This window comes from Callospermophilus lateralis, chromosome 4 (genome assembly GCF_048772815.1).
Source record: "Callospermophilus lateralis isolate mCalLat2 chromosome 4, mCalLat2.hap1, whole genome shotgun sequence".
Taxonomy (NCBI): Eukaryota; Metazoa; Chordata; class Mammalia; order Rodentia; family Sciuridae; genus Callospermophilus; species Callospermophilus lateralis.
The window spans coordinates 158,407,955-158,434,746 of NC_135308.1; the positions used below are offsets into that span (position 1 = coordinate 158,407,955).

Here is a 26,792-nt window from a genome sequence, read left to right on the forward strand (position 1 = left end):
CCAGAAGCCATGAGGCACCACTCCTGTGTGACATGGCCTCTCCCACTGCCATGTCTTGGATAAGGAACCTGAGCAAGCCACAACTGGAAGACGCCCTGCGTGGATTAGCAGGATCACTGTGCACTGGATGGACCTTGTTTTGCCTCAGGCAGGAGAACATCAAGTGCTCCTTCCCTCTCCAAAGCCCTGGCATCACCCAAGCTGTGCAAACAGAACAATTTCTATAGCTAAGGCTCAGCTGCCTCACCCTGGTGACAAACATTGACACAAAGCACTCCCCCCCCACACACACACACAGGCTGGCTTTCCCAGGTGTGGCCTTAGCTTCCCTCACATCTTGTCTGCTCCAGAGATGGGGCCAGGTGGGCAGAAGGTCAGAGCCAACCAAAGCCCCAGAGAGAGGGGCAGAAACCCCTCTGGCCACTGTGCACACAAGGCCTCTGTCTCTGAGGCCTCGCTACTCCCAAGAAAAAAACAGAGGCAAATGTCACTAAGAAGGCTTTATTTTGGCCACAGCCAGTTGCTCAGGATCCAGACATCAAGCACCTTCCTCCTTGGCAATGCGGTCTTTCTTAAGTGGTCCCTGTGGAGACAGGAAGGCCAGAGATGAAGCAGGCGGCGGCAGGAGTAAGCACTCCCTAGGGGACGGAGGAGGGGAGCACCCAGGATGGGCCACCAGAGCCCCTAACCCCAGAGGGAGGTAGCTGGCAAAAGGGCTCACCATGAATGCTTTCTTCTCCTCCATAGTCTGGAAGCGGCCATGGCCAAACTTGGAGGTGGTGTCGATGAACTTAAGGTCAATCTTCTCCAGAGCGCGCCGTTTGGTCTGTACCAGCAAGGACTGTGGCAAGAGGGAGGGGGCTGTGACTTAGAGAATCCCCAGCATCTCAGCTCAAGGCCCACTGAGGCCAAGAACCCAGACAGCACCATCTAGTGGCTCAAGCTCTGAACCTGTCCCATCAGGCAGAGGAGCAAGAAGACTGAGAGCAGGATGACCCATGAACACAGGAGCCCAACTAGCCAGACTAGGAATTTCCTCCTCCAGACTTCAAAGCTGGTGTCAAAGGGAAACCTACGCCCTCCCCTTCCTCAACCCTCCCACCCTGGCTCAGCACCAAAGGCTGAGCCTGTGATTCTCCATAGGGGGGAGATCCTGAAAGGATGCGGGAGGTCACCCAGTCTTACCTTGCGGAGAGTGAGCACCCGCTTCTTGGTCCCCACCACACAGCCTTTCAGCATGACGAAGTCATTGGTCACTTCACCATAGTGGACAAAACCACCCTGGGGAAAAAGCAAGGCCACGGGGTCAGCAGATTAAGCATAGAGGCAGCTGGTCTGCAGACCTGTGAGCTCTGCAGATATGGCAGACCTTTGGGGTCAGGTTGTCCCTGGCCATCTGACTGCAGGGTTTCTCAGAAGGAAGGCAACAGGGAATGGTTCCTTGTCTGACTCCAGCACCCGGTACACATTCTAGGCCTGAACCCCTACCTTTTTAGCCAGCCCCATCTAGAGGGCCTACACACATGACTTCCAAGGCACACAACAGGGTGCTGTGCAGGCCCCTCACCCCACAGCCAAGGCCTGGGCAGCTCCACAGGTTACCAGGGAATCTTTGCAGGTGGAGTCAGTCCAGCACTCACCAGAGGGTTGATGCTCTTGTCAGACAGGTCGTAGTCAGTGGAAGCATTATTCTTGATTAGTTTGCCATCCTTGATGAGGTAGCCCTGGCCAATCTTATAGATCTGAAAGAGATGTGTGAGGATCAGCACCTGGGAAGACAGGTCTGAGTGCCTCGGGGTGGGGTGTCAAGGGGGAGTCGCCCCTCCGCAAAAAAAAAAAAAATCACTAGGGGCAAGGTTAGAGCACTTGCTCAGCACATGTGAAACATTGGATGTGATCCTCAGCACCATATAAAAATAATAAAATAAAGGTACTGTATTCATATTCATCTATAAAGCTCAGGCAGGAGGATCTAAAGTCCAAAGAAGTCTCAGCAACTTGGTGAGAACCTGTCTCAGAAGACTGGGGATGTATGTAGCTCAGTAGTCAAGCACCAAGCACCCCCGACTCAGGCCCTATCCCAAACAAAAGGACACTACTAGAAAAAAATGCCCAGGTGCCCAGGACAGGCCTATAAACAGAGGGCCACTGCATCACACCAAGAGTCGTCCTTCCTGGAACCACCTGATGGCATCCTGCAATTACCCTGACCCCTAAGAACCAGAACCATCCAAGACCAGTGAAGATCTGAGGCCCATTGACACAACACAGGCTGCCACCCAACCAGTGACTACAGCCCCTCAGGGTTTCTCACCTTCTTATTGATCTCCGTGCGGTGATGGTAGCCTTTCTGGCCAGCCCGAGCCACAGAGAAGGCCACACGGGCAGGATGCCAGGCTCCAATACAGGCGACCTTACGCAGCCCTCGGTGGGTCTTGCGGGGAAGCTTCTTGGTGTGCCAGCGACTGGTGACCCCTGGGGAGAACAAGCACTGCTGCACCAGAGGCCTGGCACTCACACCACTGGCCCTTTCCTGCTGGGAGTGCCCAAGGGCAGAACCCCAGCCAGGCTGACCACAGGGCTGTTCTCAGAAGGAAGGCAACAGGGAATGGTTCCTCAGTCTGACTCGGGCGCTGTACCCAGCGCACATTCCAGGCTTCATCACAGAACAGCTGGGCCTGACGCCACCTCCCCCCAGGATCAGCACAACGTGAGCCTCTGCACAGCTTACCTTTGTAGCCTTTGCCCTTGGTCACTCCTATGACGTCAATCATCTCATCCTGCCCAAACACCTGGTTCACAGGGACCTGCTGCTCTAGTCTCTCCCGGGCCCAGTCCAGTTTCTCAGCCACGGTGCCTCCATTCACCTGGATCTCCATCAGGTGGGCTTTCTTCTGGCGCAGAGGAAGCAGCCGCATCTAGGAAAGAGCAGGCACAGCTCAGCTCAGGATTGGAGTCCCTCTGGTAGTAGATCAACGGAGGCTGAGACAGCCCTGTCCCCATTACTGTCTTTTTATCCAGTTCATCTACCCTTGCTCTACTAACAAAGTTGATTTGGACAGGAAGGCCTGGTAAAGAGCAGACAGCAGGGGTGTGGCTCAGTAGCTGGCTAGTGCTCAAGGCCCTGGGTTCCATCCCCAGTGCCAAAAAAACAAACAAAAAACCTACACAAAATGTTAAGGATTAGAAAAAAATGCACCGAAGCACAAGCTGAGGGTTGCTGGCAAAGGTGCTTATCCTGTATCCCAGCTAAGCTTGGCCTCACATTCCTATAATCCTAGCTACTCCTTAAGGTAGGAGATCCCATGTTCAAGGTCAGCCTGGGGAACTTAGCCAAGACGCTGGGGATGTGGCTCCGTGGTCGTCTTCTGGTTCAATCCCAGTTTTAAAAAAAACAAAAAACAACCTCTACTGTCCATCCATTCACCCATCTAGTGATCTCTAACCTCAAAGGGCTATAGAGGCCCTGAAGCTAGGACTGCACCAGACAAGAGGTGCCTATTTTACCAAGCCAACAAAGGACCCACTCAGTTCACATCAATGCAGCATTCCACAACTAACTTAACCAGTTGGGTCAACAAATTTGAAAGGGATTTTCCCAAATGAGGTATGGTTTCCTCACTCACAGTGAGGACACAGTGCCCTCTGCTGGAAAGAGAAAGACCTACGCATATGGGGACCCTCCTGTCGATACCATATGTCCTTGAAGGGACCTCAAAAGGAATCTGAGTCTTAAACTCAACCAATCCTGGTTGGGCACAAAACCCTTGTGAGCTGACATCTGAGCAGCACTTTTTTGGAAAGCTCAAACCCTTACATGCTTGCCTACCATGCAAGAGGCCCAGGGTTCAATCCCCAGCATGAAAAATAAAGTCTTACTTGATCAGGTACATCACCAACAAGATGACACAGCACATGCTTACCTGGGTGTGGGCGATAATGCGGATGACCTGGCAATATTTCTTCATGCTATTGAAGTCCTTCTCCAGTTGCTTCTTGCCCATGTCATCCTGCCACTTCTTGCAGTATTTGGTAAAGGCCTTCTTCTTAGATTTATGCCTTCAGGAGCAGAGGAGAGTTGGGGAAGGGGCCGGGCGCAGACCTTCATCACCCTTGAGGGGTGAGCGGAAGGCATACTGGCACCACCAGGGGATGGGGCTCATTGCCAGCTTCTAAGGAGCCTTTTCCACTGGCAAGCGGAGCCTGGATGAAGCTCATCGGGCAAAGCCGAGCGGAGCTAAGCAGAGTTCCAACAAGGTTAATATAAGTCACAGATATTCAAAGCACCATTCTTGCTCCAGGGTACCAGAAAGCTCCCTTTCTCTACCTTAGCAGGTACTATTCTCAGTTACTATTAAGAAACCAGGGTGCTAAGCCAGGGCTAGAAGCCCAACACTACCACTGCCTTATCTTTCCTATTTCAGGGAGTTACAAACAGCCAAAGGAACACAGTCAACCAACTGCACTAGGCTGACCAGAATTAAGATGCCAGTTCTTAGATCAAGAACCAGTGCTGCTAAAGTTGACCTCCAGGTTTGGTTCTATTCAAGAGGCCAACTTAAAAAAGGAAACAACTTCCCACCACTAGAATACAGGCTCTGTACAGGGTTTCCCTGCTCTTCAGCCCAATGCTGGAACTGCATGTTCTGGCTCTTACCAGTTCTTATAGAAGCGCCTTTTGCACTCATCACTGATATGCTCAGCAAAGATGGTCTTGAAGGTTCGGAGGCCTCGAGGGGTTTCCACGTAGCCCACAATGCCTACAACCACCATGGGCGGTGTCTCCACTATGGTCACAGCCTCCACAACCTCCTTCTTGTTCACCTCTGAAGACAGAAAATAGGACAGGAGTGAGCTGACACGAATGCCCACACAAGGTGGCCACACAACCTTCTCCTTCAAATGTTTACATTTAACTTAAACCCAACATCAGGACTCTAACACGGCTTCAGTTCTCTCTAGAAACCTAAGCAATCTCTAGGAACAGACAAATTTGTGGCCTGGACAAGAGTCCCAAGTACAATGGGGTGTAATAACAAATCTAAATTTACTCAGGGTAGACAATATAAACTAAGTGCTAAAAGCTAGTGCTATGGGCCAACCAAGTGTAAATAAAGGCAGTGTATATTCCAGCCTTGATAGTGAAAGGTCACACTCTATGCTGTGGCTCTTCACAAATTTACTCAGCACATTCCCTGCCTCCATAAGTACACTTAAACATCAGTCCTAAAATTTAACATTCCCATCCCCCAACTTAAGACAACACAGTAGCATATACGTACTGGATCCTGGCCTATCAACTTCCCGCACGATGTGAGTCATGCCAGCCTTGTAGCCCAGAAAGGCTGTGAGGTGGACAGGCTTTGAAGGGTCATCCTTCGGGAAGCTCTTCACCTTCCCTCGATGCCTGCTGCTACGCTTTCGAGGCAAGAAGCCTAAGGATCCATGTCTGGGAGCGGAGAACTTCCTGTGAGACTGGGGAAAAAAAAATATATATATATATATATATATATATCGGCACCCAAACAAGAGGCAGCTCTCATTTCACTGCTTCCCAGCTGCTGACCTATACTCAACCATGAGTTTCTTTTTTTTTTTTTTTTTGGTACCAGGGATCGAACCCAACTGTGAGCCACATCCCCAGCTTTTTCATTTTTTATCCCAAGAAAGGGTGAAAGTTGCTCAGGGTCTCGATAAGACGAGGAGGCTGCCCTAGAACTTTTGTTCCTCCTGTGTCAGCCTTCAGAGGGGCTGGGATTACAAATGTGCCCCAGCACACTCATCCCACAATGTTGAGTGTTAACTAGACACCCAGCAAGGCCAGGATCACCCACATCACACTGCCTCCTTCTGAATGTTGATTGGGAACTATCTTTACAAGAAAAAAAGCCATCCAATGTGCTCTAAGAGAACTAGAATATTAAAAACCGTGTTAACAGATGATTTGTCACCAAGATTCTCACCAGTGAACCGACTCATGGGACAATAGCTGGGCACTAATAATGGAACCATAGTACTCTCCAGCGTGGTACACAGTAGGCCAACAGGACTCACAGAGCCAAATCAGAACATGACAATCAGCACACAGATTCTGTCCGCCCGTCAGTAAGTTCATCATGTGAGGTTTCTGGCGAGTCTAGAGGCCTTCAAGTTGCACCAAGGAATTTCCAAAGGGACCCTTTACGCATGCGCCGGCCCCCGTTTACCAGAACACCGGGGGTCCCACTCAAGACCCTCCTGGCCCGGCAAATTGCTTTTGAGGATTAATAACAACTATCGCTAAAATCTGGCGAGGTCGGAGCCCAGAAACCATCTACTGCTTCAAGTGGCCGTCCAGGCCAGCTTCCGCCCCAAGGCCGCTCGGTGGCCGACTCGCAATCCCAGGGTATTCCTCCACAACTCCCTTCCCCACAGGCCTCGCAAGTTTCCAGAAAAATAGGCCTCACTGCAGTCCCTACTGTGTTCCCTGCGCTCCTAGAACGAGCTCCCGGGACCGGCCAAGCCGAGATGGCGACGATGCGCGACGGATCCCACCACGCCGACTTTGAAGCCAAGAGGAAAGAAGCCATTAGGAAACTCACCATCGCGCCGCCAAATCCCGCCGGTAGAGGCCGACTGGGCCTTGGTACACGATATATAAAGAGCCTCTTGACTCCGCCCCTTCCGGCGTGCGAGCGCGCGCCCGCGGCGGACGTCTGGTCGGAGGGACGTACGGGGCGCCATTTCCACGCACGCTTTCCCACACCTAGCGTAAATTCTGAGAGGACGTATGTTTCAGGAAAAAAAAAGAAAATCTACTTAGCGGCCCTACGGCGAGCGGAAAAGTTCAGACTTATTTAAAAAATACTGAAACGCTGGGTGACCGCGCGGACTGCGACAGGTCTACGGTGTTCTGCAGCAGCCAAACTTTATGATGAGAGAGAAAAATGGCTGTAGTCGTCTGGGGTTGAATAACCCGACTGTAGGCTTCTTTCACATGTGGTAGCCAGTTTTAAGCCTAACCACATGGGCGTTGTTGCCATTTTGTTTCGGAGTTGAAGCAGCAGCTCGATGGGGTGAGCTAGTTGCACGGCTTTCGTGAGCTCCTTCAAGCCTGCCTGGGTCGTTCCGGTATCCAGCTGCAGGGTTCCGCGTCCCGAGCCCGCGCCACGACCTCGGGTCCTGCCCTCCAGATCTTCCCAGGAATCTGAGGTTTCCTCGGGTTCTGCATTACCCCCGAGGCTGCCCCCCAAGACTGCCACGCCTGGCCTCGCTCGTGCCCCGACCTCCTCCTTCCCACCCGGGCATCGTGATCCTGGGCACGGCCTTGGCACCCACTGTGGTGTGAAAACCTTTCTCTCATTTAACCCTCACAGCTTCCCTGAGAGGCAGCATCTGATAGGTCCTCAATCTATTACTGGAAATCTTTGGAGTCAGTGGTTTTGAAATCCAGCACTTTGGGGATCTTTCGAAAGGAAACATGAGGCCAGGCGCGATGGCGCACGCCTATAATCCTAAACTGCAGAGGCTGAGGGAGGCCGAGGCAGGAGGATCGCGAGTTCAAAGCCAGCCCAGTGCCCCTGGGTTCAATCCCCAGTACCCAGGGGAAAAAGAAAGAAAGTTAATATGATGCACATACTGTGTACTGTGTTATCTATCCTCTCTGCACTCTTGACTGAGACATTAGCATTTCTACAAGGAAATGTGACTCCCTATAGTTGCTTTTTATCTGAGGGAGATATATTCCAAGACATTCCTCTCCCTTGTCTGAGGCTGCAGATAGCATTGAATGCTGTATACACCATGTTTTTCATCTACACATGATACACACACAAACACACACCCCTTTGGTAAAGTTTAACATCAATTGAGCGTTATGAGATTATCAACCATGGCAAGTAATATAATAGAACAACTATTGCTTCAGGAGGTGGGGAGCACCCTCAGAGGCTGGTGCAGGAGGATCACAAGCTTGAGGGCACCCTGGGCAGCTTATTGAGATCCTGTCTCAAAAAATAAAAAGCGTTTGGATTTGAGTTCAGTGGTAGAGCCCCCATGGGTGGTTCAATCCCCAGTCTTGTTATTTGGGTAAATAGCAGGGGAAAAAAAAGTGTGTGTGTGTGTATACTGTATATACACTATAGTAAAGACCACTTAAAACTTATGAACTTTTGAATCCCATTTCCCCGAGATTAGGGAGGGTTAGAGATTAGGGAGGAGCTGGGAGAGAGAAGAAAAGAAAGAACCAAGTCCATTTTAAAAGTCAATTGGATGGGGCTGGGGATGTGGCTCAAGCAGTAGCGCACCGGCCTGGCATGCATGCTGCCCGGGTTCGATCCTCAGCACCACATACAAACACAAGATATTGTGTCCGCTGAAGACTAAAACAAATGAATATTGAAATTCTCTCTCCCTCTCTCACTCTCTCTTAAAAAAAAAAAAAAAAAAAAAAGATTGTCATTGTCTTCATTATGAACCTATAAAGTTGTATTAATAATTTGAGTGAATCAAGAATTGAAAGCAGGAGAAACACGTGGACATTCTTTATAAAAAAAATAATAATAAATAAATAAATAAAAGTAAATTGGAGTTATTCAGAGGAAGGTTCTAGAAAAGCAGCGGCAGCGCTGGTCCTGTGTGGAGGTGCTCTTCAGCGGCAGTTCTCACTACAGCACCAGGACAAGTCCAGTTCGTGTTTGCAGAGATCTTTCTTATCTCACTTGCCTGCGGGAAATCGAGCTGAAGCGACTGAGTTCGCGATGGAGAGAGAAAGGGTACAGTCCGGCAAACTCTTTATTGGTGGCTTAAGTTTTAACACCACAGAAGAAAATTTAAGAAACTACTTCGAGCAATGGGGAAAACTTACAGATTGTGTGGTTACGAGGAATCCTGCAAGCAAAAGATCAAGAGGATTTGGATTTGTAACCTTCTCATCCAAGGCTGAGGTTGATGCTGCCATCGCTGCAAGACCTCATTCCATTGATGGGAGAGTGGTTGAGCCAAAACGAGCTGTAGCAAGAGAGGAATCTGGAAAATCAGGGGCTCATGTGACTGTGAAGAAGCTGTTTGTTGGCGGAATTAAAGAAAATACCGAGGAACACCACCTTAGAGATTATTTTGAAGAATATGGGAAAATCGACACCATTGAGATAATTACGGATAGGCAGTCTGGAAAGAAAAGAGGCTTTGGTTTTGTTACTTTTGATGACCATGATCCTGTGGACAAAATGGTATTGCAAAAATACCACACCATCAATGGTCATAATGCAGAAGTGAGAAAGGCTTTGTCTAGACAAGAAATGCAAAAAGTCCAAAGTTCCAGGGGTGGAAGAGGAGGCAACTTTAGAGGAAGATCTGATGGATATGGAAGCGGACGTGGATTTGGGGATAGCTCTAATGGATCTGGAGGAGGACCTGGAAGTGGTGATTTGGGAGGTAGCCCTGGTTATGGAGGAGGAAGAGGAGGCTATGGTGGTAGAGGATCTGGATATGGAAACTGGGGTGGGGGCTATGGAGGTGGTTATGACAACTACGGCGGAGGAAATTATGGAAGTGGAAGTTATAATGATTTTGGAAACTATAACCAGCAACCTTCTAAATATAGTCTAATGAAGAGTGGAAACTTGGGTGGCAGGAACATGGGGCGACCACGTGGTAGAGGAAATTATGGTCCTGGAGGAAGTGAGGGTTTTGGTGGGAGGAGCCGATACTGAGCTTCATCCTATTTGCCTTGAGCTTCATTGTATAAATAGGAGAGGATGAGAGCCCAAAGGTAACCGAACAGCTTCAGGTTATCAAAATAACAATGTTAAGGAAATTCTTATCTCATCATACATAAATATGCAATGATATGGCAGAAGACACCAGAGCAGATGCAGAGAGCCATTTTGGGAATGGATTAGATTATTTAATAACGTTACCTTACTGTGGGGGAAGGATTGTAAAAAATAAAAATAATAAAAGCCTTTGAGACAGTTTCTTGGCTTTTTAATTGTTGTTTCTTTCTAGCGGTCTTTGTAAGAGTGTAGAAGCATTCCTGCTTTGATATGTTAAATTTGTAAGTTTCAAGTGACATGTGAAAACTTTAAGATTTTTCTCAAAGTTTTGAAAAGCTATTAGCCAGGATCATGATGTAATAAGACATAACATTTTCCTTTAAAAAATTTAAGTGGGGGCTGGGGATGTGGCTCAAGCCATAGCGCGCTCGCCTGGCGTGTGCGCGGCCCGGGTTCGATCCTCAGCACCACATACAAACAAAGATGTTGTGTCCGCCGAGAATTAAAAAATAAATATTAAAAAAAATTCTCTCTCTCTCTCCCCCTCTCTCACTCTCTCTTTAAAAAAAAAAAAAATTTTAAGTGCATGTGTAGAGTTAAGAAGCTGTTGTACATTTATGATTTAATAAAATCTAAAGAAAAAAATTTTAAAAAACTTATGAATTTTTAGTGCTGGCAATATACCTTATTGGTAAAGCATGTGCTTTAACATACACAACACTCTGAATTCAATCCCCAGCACCAAAACAACAACAACGAGATCTTATTAATTGTTTATTTCTGCAATTTTCCATTTAATATTTTCAAACTGCAGATTACAAACCTTGGAAAGCAAAACTGCAGATGGGAGGGACGACAAGTCACAGAGAGCAGGATTTTAAATATAAATAGCCGCACATTTGTCCCATGACCTTGGGTCCTGCCCTCCAGATCTTCCCAAGAACCAGATGTTTCCTCAAGTTCCGCAACAACGCTGCCTAATGATTTCAGATTAGTTTAGTTTTTGCTGCCAAATTATTTAAGAAGTTTTTTGGTTTTGTTTTTGTGTTGAGATGTTATTCCCTTTTTACAGAGAAAATTAAGCTTAAGGCCAAGATATTGATAACTTGACAAAAGTCACACAATTAATGGAGGATGGAGCCCAAGTCTATTTGATTCTAGTTTTGGATTTTCACCATGTCTGACTTGGGAACCAAGAACACCCCCATCATTAGTGTGGTGGCACATGCCTATGGTCCTAGCTTCTAGGGAGGCTGAGGCTGAAGAATCACTTCAGCCCAGAAGTTCAAGACCAACTTGGACAATATAGCAAGTCCCTGTCTCAAAAAGTAACAATACACAAAAAAACTTCTGGGGTTCTAAGCCACTCATTGACTCAAGAAGAAATTCTTACTGAAGCCTGCTCTTTGCCACACGCTGCTCTGACTGCAGAGCTAAAGAGTGGAATGTTCAGGTTTAAGAAGAGCCAGGCGTGATGGCGCACACCTGTAATCCAAGCTACTTGGGAAGCTGAGGCAGGAGGATCACAAGTTGGAGGTTAGACTGGGCAACTTTGTGAGATCCTATCTCAAAATAAAAAAGGGGACTGGGGCTGTAGCTTAGTGGCAGAGCGCTTGCCTAGCATGTGTGATGCACTGGGTTCGATCTTCAGCACCACAAAAACTAAATAAATAAAATAAAGGTATTTGTTCACCTAGAACTTAAAAAAATAAAATTAAATTAAAAAGAAGAGGTTTAAGGCTACTTACCAAGATGTATGCAACCCATCAAGGTTTTGGGGGTGTAGCTCAGGGGTGGCACACTTGCCTAGTATGCGCAGACCTTGGGTTCCATCCTCACTACTGCCAAAGTAAGTAAAGAAAAAAGTTATACGGCATGGTGGCCATGCCTATGATCCCAGTGACTCAGGAGGCTGAGGCACGAGGATTGAAAGTCTGAGGACTTATTAACTTAGGGAAACTCTGTCTCAAAAGGGGCCAAGGTGTAGCTTAATGGCAGAGTGCTGCTGGATTCAATCAGAGACAGAGAGAGAAAGAGAGATCCATCGAGATGTAGGATCACATTCAAAATATACATTTTCAAAATCAAGAGATCTCTGTGTTTATGCCAAAGGTAAGTCGCCCTGACATTCAGTTCTGAACCTCCACGTAGCCAAACAAAAAAATGAACGTTATTAACGTGATTCACAGCATCCTCATGATGAAAACGAACAAAGAGCCAAAGGAGTCCACTGTGCCTGAAATAAGGCATTAGTGTTTGTTTGTTTTTTTGTTTGTTACTGGGGATTGAACTCGGGGGCACTCAACCACTGAGCCACATCCCCAGCCCTATTTTTTATTTTATTTAGAGACAGGGTCTCGCTGAGTTGCTTAGTGCCTTGCTTTTGCTGCGGCTGGCTTTGAACCCACAATCCTCCTGCCTCGGCCTCCTGAGTCACTGGGATGGATTACAAGTGTGCACCACTGCGCCCGGCTCCAAGGGTTTAGATATTTCTCCTGGGCAGGGGGTTTCCTCCTAAAGGAGCCAGAGTGGAATTCAGCTGATGGTCCCCGGAATACCTCCCAGTGATGCAGAGAGACTGTGCACACTCAGCCCAGACCAAAGAGCTCACAGCAATTCCTAACAAGGCACTTGGGTTGTGTGATTGCTGATTGCTAACTTAATTCAAAAGCGAAATCCAAAGTCTGGAAAGAAATGGATCGACTGTTTGCTGTGATCCTCCATCAATACTGTTTTTCAAAAAGGAGCTTCTTGCAAGCAGTGGGAAAGGTCCAAGGTTTGGCTCTAGTACCTGTAGGACGGAGGTTCTCTGCTGCCAGGTAAAACCAGAGGTGTGTGCTTCAGCTGCAGTGGAAGGTTCACAGGACCCAGGAGGACGGGAATGGAGAGACCAGGAGGGCCACAGAGGAGCTGAGTGAGGCAGGTCATCGCCTCGCACAGACAAGACTGAGTCTCGTTTGTCAGGAGAGGAATGGGCACAGACACCCCAACACTCCCTATGGCAGCCTGCCTCGCCCGTGAAGCAACAATGCCCCTCTTGACAGGAGCTCCCACCCGCATCTTTTGTGCTGTCATTGGTTGTTGCAAAACCACTCAGCCCAATTGACAGGCAGGGCGCTTGATGCCGAGGTCAGTTAATATGGGCTTGTGGTATGAGTGCAGCCCCATTCTGCAGGGGCAGGAGCCTGGACCCAGAGCCTCCAGGTTATGAAAGCCCCTCACCCTGCTCCTCCGCCACCAGCTGTGGGGGAGAGGCCCTAGGGGGCGGGGCAGGCAGGAGAATCTGGCAGCTCCTGCTCCTGCTCCTGCTCCTGCTCAGCTTGGGCCTGGCGAACTTCTATGTGCCCCTCCTGGCGCTGCAGGCACAGATGACCAGCCCGGCCTCGCACTGTGTCTCTGTCTCCATCCTGGGCCTCTGCCTCCTGTGGTGCAGCAGCCTGCCGGTGGCAGGGGCGCTCACCTTCATCCTGGTCCACAGGCTGTGCATGGAGAGGCTGCTGCCCGTGCAGCGGATCCTGTGGCGACGCCTGACCATCGCCAGGATCTGGAGTCTCCGGCTGCTCTCCACGCTGATCCGCGGAACCTGCCAAGGCACCCTGCACCTCCTGCGGCACCTGCAGTGGGAGGCCAGCCTGACCCTGTTCTCCATGGCGCAGTGGGCCTTCTACAGCCTGGTCGACTCCCAGCACGAGAGCGACAAGGCCTTGGAGCTGCTGCTGCGGGTCGTGCTGCAGCCCGTGGTCATGGCCCTGCTGGCCCGCTGCCAGGACAGGCTGTGGGCTGCCGCGGCATGGGTGGCCCGGGCCATCCGGGGTGGTGGCCTGAAACTCCTGGGGCCAGCCAGGCTGTGCTGGGCAGGCTCCAAAGATCTGGATGCCGTCACCACCAGCCTCCCTGCCACCACGGTCCCTTTCAGCCAGCGCTTCCCTGGGCCTGACCCAGCCGCAATGAGCAAGCTGCCATCAGCCTCCATCAGCCTGTGCGTTGTGAATGGGGACACAAACACCAGGCAGGGAGAAGGAGGCTGTGGTTTTGGGGCGACCAACATACCCCTCAGCACCAGGTTCCAGAGCAGCAGGCCGAGCCGCAGGGCCGCCAGGTGGTCAGCCAGGCAGGCCCTGGCCCAGCAGGTCAAGGCCTCCTGCGTCCTCGTAGTCCTTCTCTATATCTACGCCGCGTCCGTCTTCGTGCAGATCTTAAAATAAAGTGATCTGATGTGGGCCAGCCCCGGCCGCCTCTCCTGCCTGGCTTTGTCGTGAGCAATTGAGCCATCCGTCCACTGAGGCGCATGCCCGGTTCAGGGGCAAGGAGGGGGTGCCTGGAGTGCACACTAGGGTCTGGGCTGGGGCCTGGGTCTCAACTTGTCACCACTATGTCCTTGGGGGGGTTCTTTCCCCTTCTCAGCCTCAGTTCCTTTTTCTGTAAAATACAGGTCATAGGGCTCCAAGGGGAGGGGGGATGGAGAGAATTTGTAAACTGTGGAGTCCTGGTCCCTCTTTAGGCACCCCAAAAGAGTACACGAAGCCTCTCTGGCCAACAGTTTTATGTCCTGCCATAAATGGAAGGACACGACCAATTCATGAATAGAGTGTTTTAATGTCTTTGAAATGTCAGTTATGCTGGGTGCCATGGTGCACACCTGTAATCCCAGCAGCTGGGGAGGCTGAGGCAGGAGGATCAGGAGTTCAAAGCAGCCTCAGCAAAAGTGAGGCACTAAGCAATTCAGTGAGACCCTGTCTCTAAATAAATACAAAATAGGACTGGGGAGGTGGCTCAGTGGTTGAGAACCCTGAATTCAATCCCTAGTACCCACCCAAAATGTCAATTGTTTCTATATTGATCTATAAAGTCACTAGAGTTCCAACCAGAATCCTGGAGGATTTTTTTTTCCAGCAGGGTTGGGGGATTCAAAGGGATACTAATATGGTATGGAAAAATCAAGGCCCTCAGAGCCAAGATGTGGATTGTCTACCAGATTTTAAGATATGTTACAAAATCCCAGTAGTGAAATAGTGGGGCAGTGGCAGAAATAACAGAAAAATGGAATAGAATGCAGAGCCCAATGGAGGCCAAGATGGGAGCTTGGTACCCAAAGAGGCGACTTCCCAAATCAGCAGGGAGGCAAGGGCCATTTAACAGGTGAGATCGGAGAAATCTGGTCACTACGTGAAGAAATAGAGAAATACCTAGTGGGGTGACTGGTGCTCCCTAGGGGTAAGGCTACTGAGCACTGGCATGGGGGCACACACCTGCAGTCCTAGCAACTTGGGAGCCTGAGGCAGGAGGATGGCAAGTCTGAGCAGCCTCGGCAACAGTAAGACCCTGTCTCAGAATTTAAAATGAGGGCTGGTGTATAGCTCAGTGGTAGAGCACCCCTGGGTTCAGTCCCCAGTACCAAAAGGGGGGAAAAGGATAAAAATACACCTAGAACCTGTGGATGTGGGTGGCCGTATTTGGAAAAAGGATCTTTGCAGGTAGAATTAGGCTAAGGATTTTGAGATCAGACCATTTTGGATTAGGAGGAGCCCTAAACCCAACATTACAAGAAAAGTGAAGCTGGGTACAATGGTGCTCACCTGTTATTTCAGAAGCTTGGGAGGCTGAGGCCGGAGGATCGCAGATTTGAAGCCAATCTCAGTAACTTAGGCTGTAAGCAACCTAGTGAGACCCTGTCTAAAATAATAAGTCTGGGGATGTGGCTCAGTAGTTAAGAGCCCTTGGGTTCAATCTCTGGTACCGAATCAATCAATAAATAAAAAGAAGGAGAAGAAACAAAAAGTGAAGAGGAGGAGAAAACACAGAGAGGCCACATGAAGATGGTCACAGGTTAGCAATGTGACTAAGCCAAGGCAGGCTAAGGGTTGTGGCAGCCACCGGAAGTTGAGGGGGAGGCCTGGAATAGGTTGTCAGAGCCTCCAGTAGGAACCAACCTGCAACAACCTGATATTGGACCTTCTGCATCAGAACTATGAGAGAGTGAATTCTCTACTGTTCTAAGCCACAAGTACTAGGTAGTTTGTTATAGCAGCTACAGGAAACTAACACTGATTCCTACCTTATATCACAACTGTGAACCTAAGTTCCAAAAAATGTTTTGTAAAGTGTTACATCAATGTAAAGGTCATTTTGTATGCCAAAGACATTTATTATTTTGGGGAAATAATACTAGCCACATTTTTTCTTGGTGCTGGGATCAAACCCAGGGCCCACGCATGCTAAGCAACCCTCTGCCAAGAGCTACACACCCGACCCCTCAGCTGCCATTTTTATTTATTTATTTTTTGGTGGTGCTGGGATTGAACCCAGGGCCTTGTGCACCCGAGGCAAGCACTCTACCAACTGAGCTACATCCCCAGCCCCCTGCCATTTTTGAAGGCAGAATAATCCTTTATCTCATTTTCTCATCCCAGCAACTCTTTGAGGAAAGCACAGTTCTGTTGATCTGTTTTATATCTAAGGAAACTAAGTTTGAAAAACTTATAAATTCCTGAAGTCACAGAGGAGCTCTGGCCTTGAACCACAGGCCTTGCAGCCCCTCCAGGGTTCCTCTCACGCCCCTTTCCTACTCTTCCCTCTCTAGTAGCGGAGTTCCCAGTGTCCCTCCAGGCCTAGGGCAGTGCCTGCCCCGCTTGAGCAGCGGATGACAAGCTCCAAGGCCAGAGGCCCTCCTAGGCCCCTCCCCCATCGCGCCCATTCACTTGCTGCTCAGGGAAACTGGTGGCTTCCTCACTTGGCCCACCACACCAAAGCCCTGTCCTCCTCCCCCTGGACTCCTGCGCCAGCCCCTGACCTGCCATCAGGGGAGAGAACCATTCTTCTCTCCCAGGGTCCAGTGACTGCCGGCAACCACTGTGCTCCTCCCCCCGCCCCCATCCTGACCCAGCCCCCAGAGAGGTTTTGTTTATTTATCTATTTATTTATTTATTTGTTAGTTATTGATGGGCCTTTATTTATTTGTTTAGATGTGGTGCTGAGAATCAAACCCAGTGCCTCACACATGCTAGGCAAGTGCTGTACCACTGAGCCACAACCTCAGTCCCCAGAGAGGTTTTATTGACACTGTAAATCAGACCGCAGCCATTCCACCAATTAGTTCCCTCCAGTGACTTCCAGGAGTTTGAGGACCCTAGGGACTTCGAGCTACATCCAGGCACATTGCTGGGCTTCCCAGCATGGCTGACTCTTATTTTAAAAGTACATTTTGAAAGAAGATTAAGTTGATTCGTTTTTGGGGAGCAGGGGGAGTACTGGGGTTGAACTCAGGGGCACACAACCACTGAGCCACTCCCCTGTGTGTGTGTGTGTTTATTTAGAGACAGGGTCTCACTGAGTTGCTTAGTGCCTCACTTTTGCTGAGGCTGGCTTTGAACTCCTGATCCTCCTGCTCAGCCTCCAGAGCTGCTGGGATAACAGGTGTGCGCCACTGTATCTGGTCAGTTTTTTGACTCTTGGTGGCGGGGCGCCTGCCCAGGCTTTGGGGCCAGTTCCCTAGTTTCCTTTCTCAGCATGAGGAAACTTTGTTGCAGGGGAAAAAAAAAATTGATCAGGAAACTGGGGAGATGGAGACTTTAATTTTCTTTTTCTTTCTTATTTGTTTTGTGTGTGGTACTGGGGATTGAACCCAAGCGTGATCTACCACTGAGCTTCACCCCCAGCATTTTAAAATCTGTTTTTTAAATTCTTTTAAAGATTTCTTTTTTAGTTGTAGATGGACACAATATCTTTACTTTTTAATTTTTTTTATATGGTGCTGAGGCTGGAACCCAGCCTCACACATGCTAGGTGAGCACTCTACCCCTGAGTCACAGCCCCAGCCTGTTTTTCAAATTTTGAGGCAGAGTCTTGCTAATCGCTGAGCCTGGCCTCCAGTTTTCTGTCCTTTGCCACCATGTCCCTCTGGGGCTTACATTTTTCTTTATTCTTTCTTGGTGTTTATAATTTTAAAGGCTCTGTGACAACACCCACTGACTGGGATCTATTTGCAGGTATATAGATCAGGTTCCTTGCATCACTCTTCTTTATTGGCAACGTACAGAGCCTTCGAATAGTCTAAGGGAAAGAAGAGCCTGTCGGGGACACAGGACCAGACAATCCCTGGGTGCCAGCATGTCATTGAAAGGAGTGTCAATCATCTCTTTGGTTTATTCCAAAATCTTCCCATCTTCCTTGCCCTCCTCTCATCCTCTCTCCTCCTCTGTCCCCCTCCCCTCCCTGTCCTCTTCTCAGCCCTGATCCTCCTCTTGAGATTCTAAATTGTCACTGTCAGCTCCACCAGAGATAGGGTCACCTCTGTGATGCCCAGTACCGAGCACACAGTAGGGCTTCATGAGCATGTGTGGAGGAACGCCAGGTGAGCATGTTTGTCTGTGGGATTGTCAACAGCACCGGGTCCCCTCCCTCCCTCGAAGCTAAGTGGTGTCCTGTGGGAGGCTGGGCCACCCTTCCTCTTGGAATGGCCGTTTTGTGTCCTGGCCTTCAAGTCTCTAGGAACCTCCTCTTTGCCCTCCCCAAACACCGTGGGGGTGCCCCCAGCACTTTGCTATTCTAACAAAGTGACCAAATAGCCTGAGACTTGGTTTCCTCTGGTGTAAGGAGGGAAAGGCCTTGTCTAGGGCGGTCACGTGCCGGGGTCTGTTATAGACGTTGCATACTGTTCATTATATAGTTTTAGTAGAAGTTTAAGATTGACGGTCTCATCAATCTTCAAAGTCCCCAGAGCAGTGCTCTTAAACCTGTGTTGTTTTTGCAGTGCTGGGTTCTAACCCCGGGCTTTGTGCCTGCTAGGCAAGGGGTCCGCTACTGAGCTACCTGCCCAGGCACAGTCTCCATAAATCACCCTCCAGCAGCTTAATACGTGGGTTCTGATCCCAGTGGCTAGGGAAGCTGAGGCAGGAGGATCACGAGTTCAAAGCCAGCCTCAGCAACTTATCAGGGCACTTAGCAACTCAGCCAGACCCCGTCTCAAAATAAAATACTAAAAAAGGGCTGGGGGTGTTGCTCAGTGGTTAAGCACCCCGGATTCAATTTTAGTACCCCCCCCCAAAAAAAGTGTGTTCTGGCCCAGGAGGACTGGGATGCTGAGGTTGCGGGTCGGCACACTCTTTAAGTAGCAAGGTCCTAAGTAGATCTTATTGTCCCCATTTTGCAGCCCAGATTACTAAGGCTCAGAGAGGTTGAGGGCCCCACAGCTGAAAGAGGTCAACAGGAGATTCAGGAACAGAGTAAAGCAGAAGTCATCAGCCTTGGCTGCCCATTAAAGTCACCCGAGGGGATCTTAAAAATTCTGACTCCCAAGATAAATCTCAGAACAACTAAATTACAATTTCCAGGGGCAAGAAGCAGGTGTAGAGTTTTGTTTGTTTGCTTACTTGTTCATTTTTTGTTTTGTTTTTGTAGTGCTGGGGGTCACATCCAGGGTCACACACATGCTAGGCAAGTGCTCTACACTAAGCAGCATCCCCATACTCCTTATTTTATGACAGGATCTTTCCAAGTTTCCCAGGATGGCCTCAAACTGTGATCCTCCTGCCTCAGCCTCCCAGTGGCTGGGATCACAGGCCTGTTCACACTCCTGGCCGCCATTGAGCATTTTTAAAAGCTCTCTAGTAATTGCAAGGTGGAGTAAAAACTGAGAAGTACTGGACTAAAGAACCCAGTTTGCTGGGGTTAGGGCACATCCTAGCCCTTTTTTTTTTTTTTATTTTGAGACAGGTCTTGCTAAATTGCTTAGGCCTTTCTAAGTTGCTGAGGCTGGCCTCAACCTTATGATCCTCCTGCCTCAGCCTCTGAGCTCACGCCCACCTCTTTTAATTTAAAGTGTATTTTTATTTTGACAAAGGATCTCACTAAGTTGCCCAGGCTGGCCTTAAATCTGAGATTCCCCTGCCTCAGTGTCTGGAGTCACTGGGATTATAGGTGTGTGCCACCACACCTGGTATAAGAGATATTCTCAGTTTAAAGGTTGAACAAAAGCTGGCAGCAAGCTGAATTTGGTGACCCAAAGGAAGAATACAGCCACCCACCTGGAAAATTATTTGCTGGTAAGGGCTGTGTAGAAAGACTAAAAAGAACTACAGATCAACAAGAAAAATACAGAAAGACTTCATTTCCCAGGCTCCTTTGCAGCTAGGAGTGGCCCGTGACTGCATTAGGCCAATGGAAAGCAGGCTGAGGAATGGGCCCAGCCCTGCTGCCTGGGTCACATCGCCAGCACCTGATCCCTCAACTTTTCTCTTTGCTTCCCCCCACCCCACCTGTGGATTGAACAACCCTGGGCCTTGTGCTCTATCACTGAGTTATCCCCAGCCCCATCACTTTTTTTTTTTTTTTTTTTTTGGTAATAGAGATTGAACCCAGGGGCTGGGGATGTGGCTCAAGTGGTAGCGCGCTCGCCTGGCATGCGTGCGGCCCGGGTTGGATTCTCAGCACCATGTACAAACAAAGATGTTGTGTTTGCCGATAACTAAAAAAAAAATAAATAAATATAAAAAAAAAGAGAGAGAGAGAGAGAGATTGAAGCCAGGGGTGCTCTGCCACTGAGCTATATCCCCAGTTCTTTTTATTTTATTTTCAGACAGGGTCTAAATTGCTGAGGGTCTTGCTAAACTGCCAAGGCTGGCCTCAAACTTTCGATCCTCCTCCCTCAGCCTTCCAAGTTGCTGGGATTACAAGCACGTGCCACTCTGCCCAGTTTCACTCTTTTTTTTTTTTTTTTTTTTGGTACCAGGGATTGAACTCAAGGGCACCTGACTACTGAGCCACATCCCCAGCCCTATTTTGTATTTTATTTAGTTGCTTAGCACCTCACTTTTTGCTGAGGCTGTCTTTGAACTCGTCATCCTCCTGCCTCAGCCTCCTACGCACCCAGCCACTCTTTCTTTTTCCAATATGTTCTGCAGTATCATCAAAAAACCACACACTGAAGCCAAGCATGATGGTGCACACCTGTAATCCCAGTGACTCCAGAGGCTGAGACAGGAGGGTCACAGAGGCCAGCCCCCACAATTTTGTGAGAACTCGTCTCAAAATAAAAAAATATAAAGGGCTGGGAATGCGGGCATGTAGCTCAGTGGAAGAGTGCCTCTGAGTTTAATCCCCAGTACCACAAAAAAGGGGTGAGGCCAGGAGACGGAAGCTGGATGGTTTCAGTGGGAAAGTGGTTGCCTGGCATGTGTGAGGTCCAGGGTTTTTATCCACAGCACCACAAAAACAAAGACATGGTATCAAGGGGAAGTCCTTTTTTTTTTTTTTTAATTGTATTTGGACACTATACTTTAATTTTATCTATTTTTATGTGGTGCTGAGGATGGAACCCTGTGCCTCACATATGCTAGGCAAGTGCTGTACCTCTGAGCTACAACCCAGCCCCAAGGGGAAGTCTTTAAAGGCCAAACTGGGGAGGATTACACAAGATACTTTGAACTGATAATCTCTCTAGCCTCAGCGATCATGACAGGTGACGGTGATGTGAGGTTGAACTGACAGTTTCGGGGTGGACGTCCTTGTGGAAGTACTTTTGCCCAAGACTGAAGTGGCTTTTTTGTACTGGTTAGTTCTGGCAGACTCAGGTGGTGGTTAGTAGCAGGCAATCGTGTGTCAGACCCTTCCTCACAACCTCCTGGCTTTCGTTACATCTTTGTCAGGGTTGACCAAAGCGACTCCATCTTTTTTTTTTTTTTTTTTTTTTTTTTTTTGGTGCTGGAGATTGAACCCAGGGCCTTGTGCATGCAAGGAAAGCACTCGACCAACTGAACTATATCTCCAGCCCCCTGCGACTCCGTCTTGATCCTGGCAACTCTCTTATTTCATTCCCACGGATACCAGCTGGGTAAACTACAGCTGAACTCTAACACTGCCTCCCGGGAACTAGTGCAGACCTCCCAGGTGAAGGGCCCAGCCTCCCGGGACTGCCCCTTGCTGCAGATGCCAGTCTCAAGTCCAGGTGGTCAGCTGTCTTCTGACCATCCCACTATAAATCAGAGCTCCCACACCCCACCGGGGGCTCTGTCACTTGTTAGGGGGGCTCACGATGTCATGCTTTGTTCCACTGCGTGGCTTATTATAAAAGATATTTCAGAATAGGAATGAAGAGACACGTGAAAAGGGACACCAAGTAAGGACCTGAAAGGTGCTGTGGGCAGGAGCATCTGTCTCCTTGGAGTTGGCATGTGCCACCCGGATCCATTCCCTAACCAGGATCCTCTGAGCCCTGATTGGCTAAATCATTGATCATCATCGGTGACCACCTTAACCTTCAGTCCCTCTCCCTCTCTGGAGGTCAAGGCTGGGGCTGAGAATCCAACCTGGTATGCCCTGGTTGCCATTCTCTTGGTTACTCTAGGAGCCCCCGGCTCCCAGTGATGTCGGTAGCACACAGAAAGATTTTATCAACAGGACGTTCCAAGAGCGCCGGGAGCTGCGGGCCAGGAGACAGGACCCAGACGTTCTTATTTTCTGGTTATTTCACGATGCCCATGGACACAGAATGAGTATTCCATGGAGAGCTGACTGAAGGGGGCTCACCAATGGTGGGCATGGGGGTAGGTGCAAAAGCAACCTTCCAGATGGTTCTGTATACCCTGCTATATTCTTCACAGTGAGAATGTATGCAGCATTAATTACTTGTGCAATTAAAAAAAAATGTGTTCTGAAAAGAAACAAAACAAGGGAATCATCTGGGATTTTTTGAATTATAAATAAATACCTCCTGGCACCTTCTGAATCAGAAGCTGGGGGAAGGGGAAACAGGGGTGATCGTGAAGACCCCAGGTAGCACTACAGGCACAGGGCTCTACACCACTCAGCTGGGGTTCGCAAACCAACCAAGCTTAGAACCCAACTCCGCTGTCCCATGGCACCCGCCAGCAACCCCAGCTACTCAGGAGGCCAAGGCAGGAGGATTGCAAGTTCAAATCCAGGCTCAGTAACTTAGCAAGGCCTTAAACAACTTAGTGAGACCCTGTCTTTAAATAAAATATTTTTTAAAAGGCTGGGGATGTGCCTGAGAGGTTGAGTGTCCCTGGGTTCAATCCCCAGGATCAAAAAAAAAAAAAAAAAAAAAACCTGAAACTGGTGGCTGTGCAGACCCTGAGTCCAGACCCCAGCCCAGGGAGGCAGTGTCCCTCTGCTTTCTACCCATGGAGTTGTTGGCTTCTGAGCCTGGCTCAGTCTGTTTTATTTTCCCCTTCTTATGTTTTATCCACTGTCTCTCTGGGCATGCACCAGAGGCCTCTGGTGGCTTATTCTTATGCTGTTCCAAGTGCTGGTGACTCAAAACCCCTGCCATTTCACTCACTACCTGTCATGATGTTGTGCTGCAGGCGTTGGGGCTCAGAGAGTCTTCTAAGAGGTGCCAACTGAGGTCCCCTGGAGGCATTGGGTTGATTCCATGGGTTAGTCTGGAGGGTGACAGCAGGGGATGACTGGAAGCTGGTGTCCCCTGGGACCCTTGGCAGGAGTATTTATAGGAGGTCTCCGTGGTCTCAGGACTTCTTGCTTGAAAGCTCAGGCTTAGAGAGTTCCAGTGAAAGCTGGTATTGTCTGTCATTCTGTCAATCAACCAATCACCAGCTGGTTTACATTCAAGGGTAGGAGACATAGACCCCTCCTCTGCGCCACAGAAGTTTTTCTTTTTTTCCTTTTTTTTTTTTTTTTGGTACCAGGGATTGAACCCAGAAGCACTTAACCACTGAGCCACATCCCCAGCCATTTTCATTTTTTATTTTGAGACAGGGTCTTGCTAAATTGCATAGATCCTCACTAAATTGCTGAGGTTGACTTTGAATTTGCAGTCCTCCTGCCCCAGCCTCCCACACTTCTGGGATTAGAGGGTTGTGCCACCGAGGCTGGCCTCAGAAGTTCTGACGAATATGCGTCCATACTTCATTTGCCACCTTGCTTATTTTTTTAAATATGTTTTTTAGTTGTAGATGGACACCATACCTTTATTTTATTTATTTATTTTTATGTGGTGCTGAGGATCAAACTCAGTGCCTCACATGTGCTAGGCGAGCCCAGCCCAGAATACCTTGCTTATTTTCACTCCCTGGACCCTGAGATCCTTATAGGGCAGAGATCATGCAAATGTCACTGCTGGATCCCTGGAGTCTTCGATTTCCTGGCCATCCGCACTGTTCCATAGGTATTGAAGAAGTGACTGGCTGAGTGTGAGACACACAGGCTTGGCTTTAACCTCACCTGTGTGAATGTCCTTGAGAAAAGAATGGGCTCGCTGGGTTTGATGAGAGAAATATTGTTGAGTTGTGCTAAATTTCATTTCAAGGACCAGAGGATTGAGTAGGGAAGAAATGGAAAAATTTATCAGTTAAAATGAATCAGTAAGGGGGCTGGGGTTGGGGCTCGGAGGTACAGAGCTTGCCTCCCAGTTGAGGCTCTGGGTTCGATCCTCAGCACCACATCAAAATAAATCAACAAAACAAAGGTATTGTGTCCATCTACAACTAAAATAAATAAATAAATAAATAAATAAAACAAGAATTAATGATCGGCTCACATTACTGAATATTTGTTAAACCTTACTCAGATCCGTTGGCACCCATTGCCACCCTGAACGGCCACCACATCCTGCTAACAACCCCCAACCAACCCAGAAGCAGCGAGTCCTTCCCGTGGTCTAACCGCCCACCCCAAGCTTCTCTGATTCGCATCATCCCACCCCCTTATCCGTAGCCGATGAAGGCTTAGGGTGCTTTCTTTCTCCCAAGTCTACCTTATAGAAACCGTTTAGCTCTAGATCCAGCAGACATTTCCCAGCTGCTATTTAGTCCTGGAACTTGTCCCAGACCTGGTCTTTCTCTAGCGAGCTCCGGAACAGTGCATCAGCCATCTCTGGGTGTCGAGACAGTTGAACACATCGGAAAACAGCAATCCTGAAAGGTCCCCGGGGATTGCGTTACCAGATTGCAGTTCTGCCGAGGTGCTCCCCGCGCCGGGACCGCCCCGCCTCCGCCCAGGCAACTCCACCTCCGACCCGCACCGAAAACACCGCGGACGCGTCGATGCCAAACCGGCCTCGGGGGGGCAGGAGAGAGGCGGCGCGGCCGTCGGCGCCTCGGCGGGCGGGGAAGGTGAACTCCGGCAGAGTGGGACGCGATCCAGGCAGCCCCGGATTTGCAAAAGCCTGACTTGCAAAACCAGCCTGACTTCCTTCTTTGGCCTCATCACTAGCATGGAACACATCAGCACAGATGGTCGGGGGATGTTTCCACACTGTGCAATGAGAGATCAAAAGTAGAGGTTCACGCGCAGGAGCGCGCCAACCTCCCCACTATCCATAGCTTGGAGTTCTAAGAAAACGCCTGGTGTGTTATTTCATTTAATTCCGACCATAATCCCCAGAGGCAGGTACTATCCTTATTTCCATTTTTCAGATGAGAAGTAAGGTCAGAGAGGTGAAGACGATTGCCCAAGATCACACAGTAGATGTGCGGGGGGGGGGGGGGGGGGGGAGCCAGGACCTCCACCCATCCCCCCAAATATCTGCAAATATCTGATCTTGAAGCTCAGGATCCTAAACCCTTTCATTCCTTTGTATGATCAAGTCTTAATGCCAGTGGATTAAGGACACTCTTAATTCTTCACCCAATGCCCCTATGACTAGCACAAAGCCTGATGCAAATAAATAATTATTGAATAAAAAAGGAGTGATATTACTCATTGATCTGCAGCACATTCTATGTGCACATTTTTTTCTCCATTAAAAAAAATTAATGTATTCCCTTGTTTTCTTTTGTTTGGTACCAGCATTGGAACCCAGGGGCACTTAACCCCTGACCCACATCCCCAGCCCTTTTTTATTTTTATTTAGAGATAGGGTGTTTCTGAGTTGTTCAGGGCCTCACTGAATTGCTGGGGCTGGCTTTGAACTCATGATCTCCCTACCTCAGCCTCCCAAGCTCCTGGGATTACAGGCATGTACCACCACTGCACCCAGCTCAAGGTGTACACCTATAATCTCAGCTACTTGGGAAGCTGAAGCAGGAGGATCACAAGTTCAAGACCACCCTGGTGTTAGACTGCAGCACCCTGGTTCAAAAAAATAAAAATAAAAAGGGTTGGGGATGTAGCTCAGTGGTAAAGCACCCCTGGGTTCAATCCTCAGTACTCAAAAAAAAAAAAAAAAAATTAAGGTATAATTTACATTCAATGAAAATCATCCCTTTTAATGGGAAATCGTGCAAATTTTAACACACATTTTACATTTTATTAATAAAATATACTTGCTAGGTGCAGTGGCACATACCTGTAATCCCAGCTACTTGAGAGGCTAAGGCAAGAGGATGAAAGTTCAAGGCCAGTCTTAGCAACTTAGTGAGGCTCTGTCTCAATAAATAAATGCATAAATGAAATTAAAATAGGTATAATAATAAAAATATAAGAAGGGCTGAGGGTATAGCTCAAAGGGAGATTGGCATTCAGTTCAATCCCCATTACTACCATAAATAAATAAATATGCTTTATTTTCTTACTAAAATAAATAAGCAACTTTATTGTGTATCATCAACAGAGTTCCCTCTTCCCCCTAGTAGTAAATCTTTTCCAGGCCCATAGCCCCTAGGAACCACTGATCTTTTTTCTGTCCTGATACTTTTACCTTTACAAGAATGTCCCATAACACCAAGCCAAGTGCAGAGCACCTGGAGTCCCACTGCTTACTTGGAAGACTGCAGCAGGAGGATTGCTTAAGCTCATAAAGCTGGTTTGGTTTGGTTTGGTTTGGTTTTGGTACTGGGGGATTGAATTCACTCAGCTACATACCCAGCCCCTTTTATTTTTCAATTTTAAGACAGAGTATTCCTAAATTGCTGAGGCTGACCTCAAACTTGTGATCCTCCTGCAGAGGCCCTGGGATTCTGGGCATGTGTCACTATGCCCTGCTGATCATTGCTTTTGCCCCTAAGTGGAACTGTAGTCTAGTCAACACAGATTGGTTACAGCTTCCCTATTTGCAGGATGTTTAGATTGTTTCCTGGTTTGGGCTACTACAAATAAAACTTCTACAAATATTTCTGTACTGGT

At 48.6% G+C, this 26,792-nt stretch overlaps 1 protein-coding gene, 4 non-coding genes and 1 pseudogene across 5 annotated transcripts; 1 reads left to right on the plus strand and 5 right to left on the minus strand.

Annotated features, from left to right (window-relative positions):
• Positions 1 to 485: 485 nt before the first annotated feature.
• On the minus strand, positions 486 to 6,663 carry Rpl3 (ribosomal protein L3). The gene is made up of 10 exons (XM_076855185.2): positions 6,582 to 6,663; positions 5,283 to 5,475; positions 4,658 to 4,826; positions 3,924 to 4,059; positions 2,732 to 2,918; positions 2,315 to 2,475; positions 1,641 to 1,742; positions 1,186 to 1,281; positions 722 to 841; positions 486 to 583 (listed from the first exon to the last, which is right to left on the minus strand). Exons 1-10 carry the CDS (start codon positions 6,582 to 6,584, stop codon positions 539 to 541), a joined length of 1,212 nt encoding a protein of 403 aa, XP_076711300.1. The 5' UTR covers positions 6,585 to 6,663; the 3' UTR covers positions 486 to 538.
• Positions 1,406 to 1,485, minus strand: LOC143398741 (small nucleolar RNA U83B). The gene has a single exon (XR_013091336.2). It is a non-coding gene; the product is annotated as a small nucleolar RNA U83B (small nucleolar RNA).
• Positions 2,581 to 2,673, minus strand: LOC143398740 (small nucleolar RNA U83B). The gene has a single exon (XR_013091335.1). It is a non-coding gene; the product is annotated as a small nucleolar RNA U83B (small nucleolar RNA).
• Positions 4,060 to 4,114, minus strand: LOC143398746 (small nucleolar RNA U82P). Its single transcript, XR_013091341.1, has one exon. It is a non-coding gene; the product is annotated as a small nucleolar RNA U82P (small nucleolar RNA).
• LOC143398711 (small nucleolar RNA SNORD43) lies at positions 6,060 to 6,123 on the minus strand. The gene has a single exon (XR_013091311.1). It is a non-coding gene; the product is annotated as a small nucleolar RNA SNORD43 (small nucleolar RNA).
• A 2,031-nt stretch (positions 6,664 to 8,694) lies between the features above and the next one.
• Positions 8,695 to 9,931, plus strand: LOC143397246 (heterogeneous nuclear ribonucleoproteins A2/B1 pseudogene; annotated as a pseudogene).
• Positions 9,932 to 26,792: the final 16,861 nt, after the last annotated feature.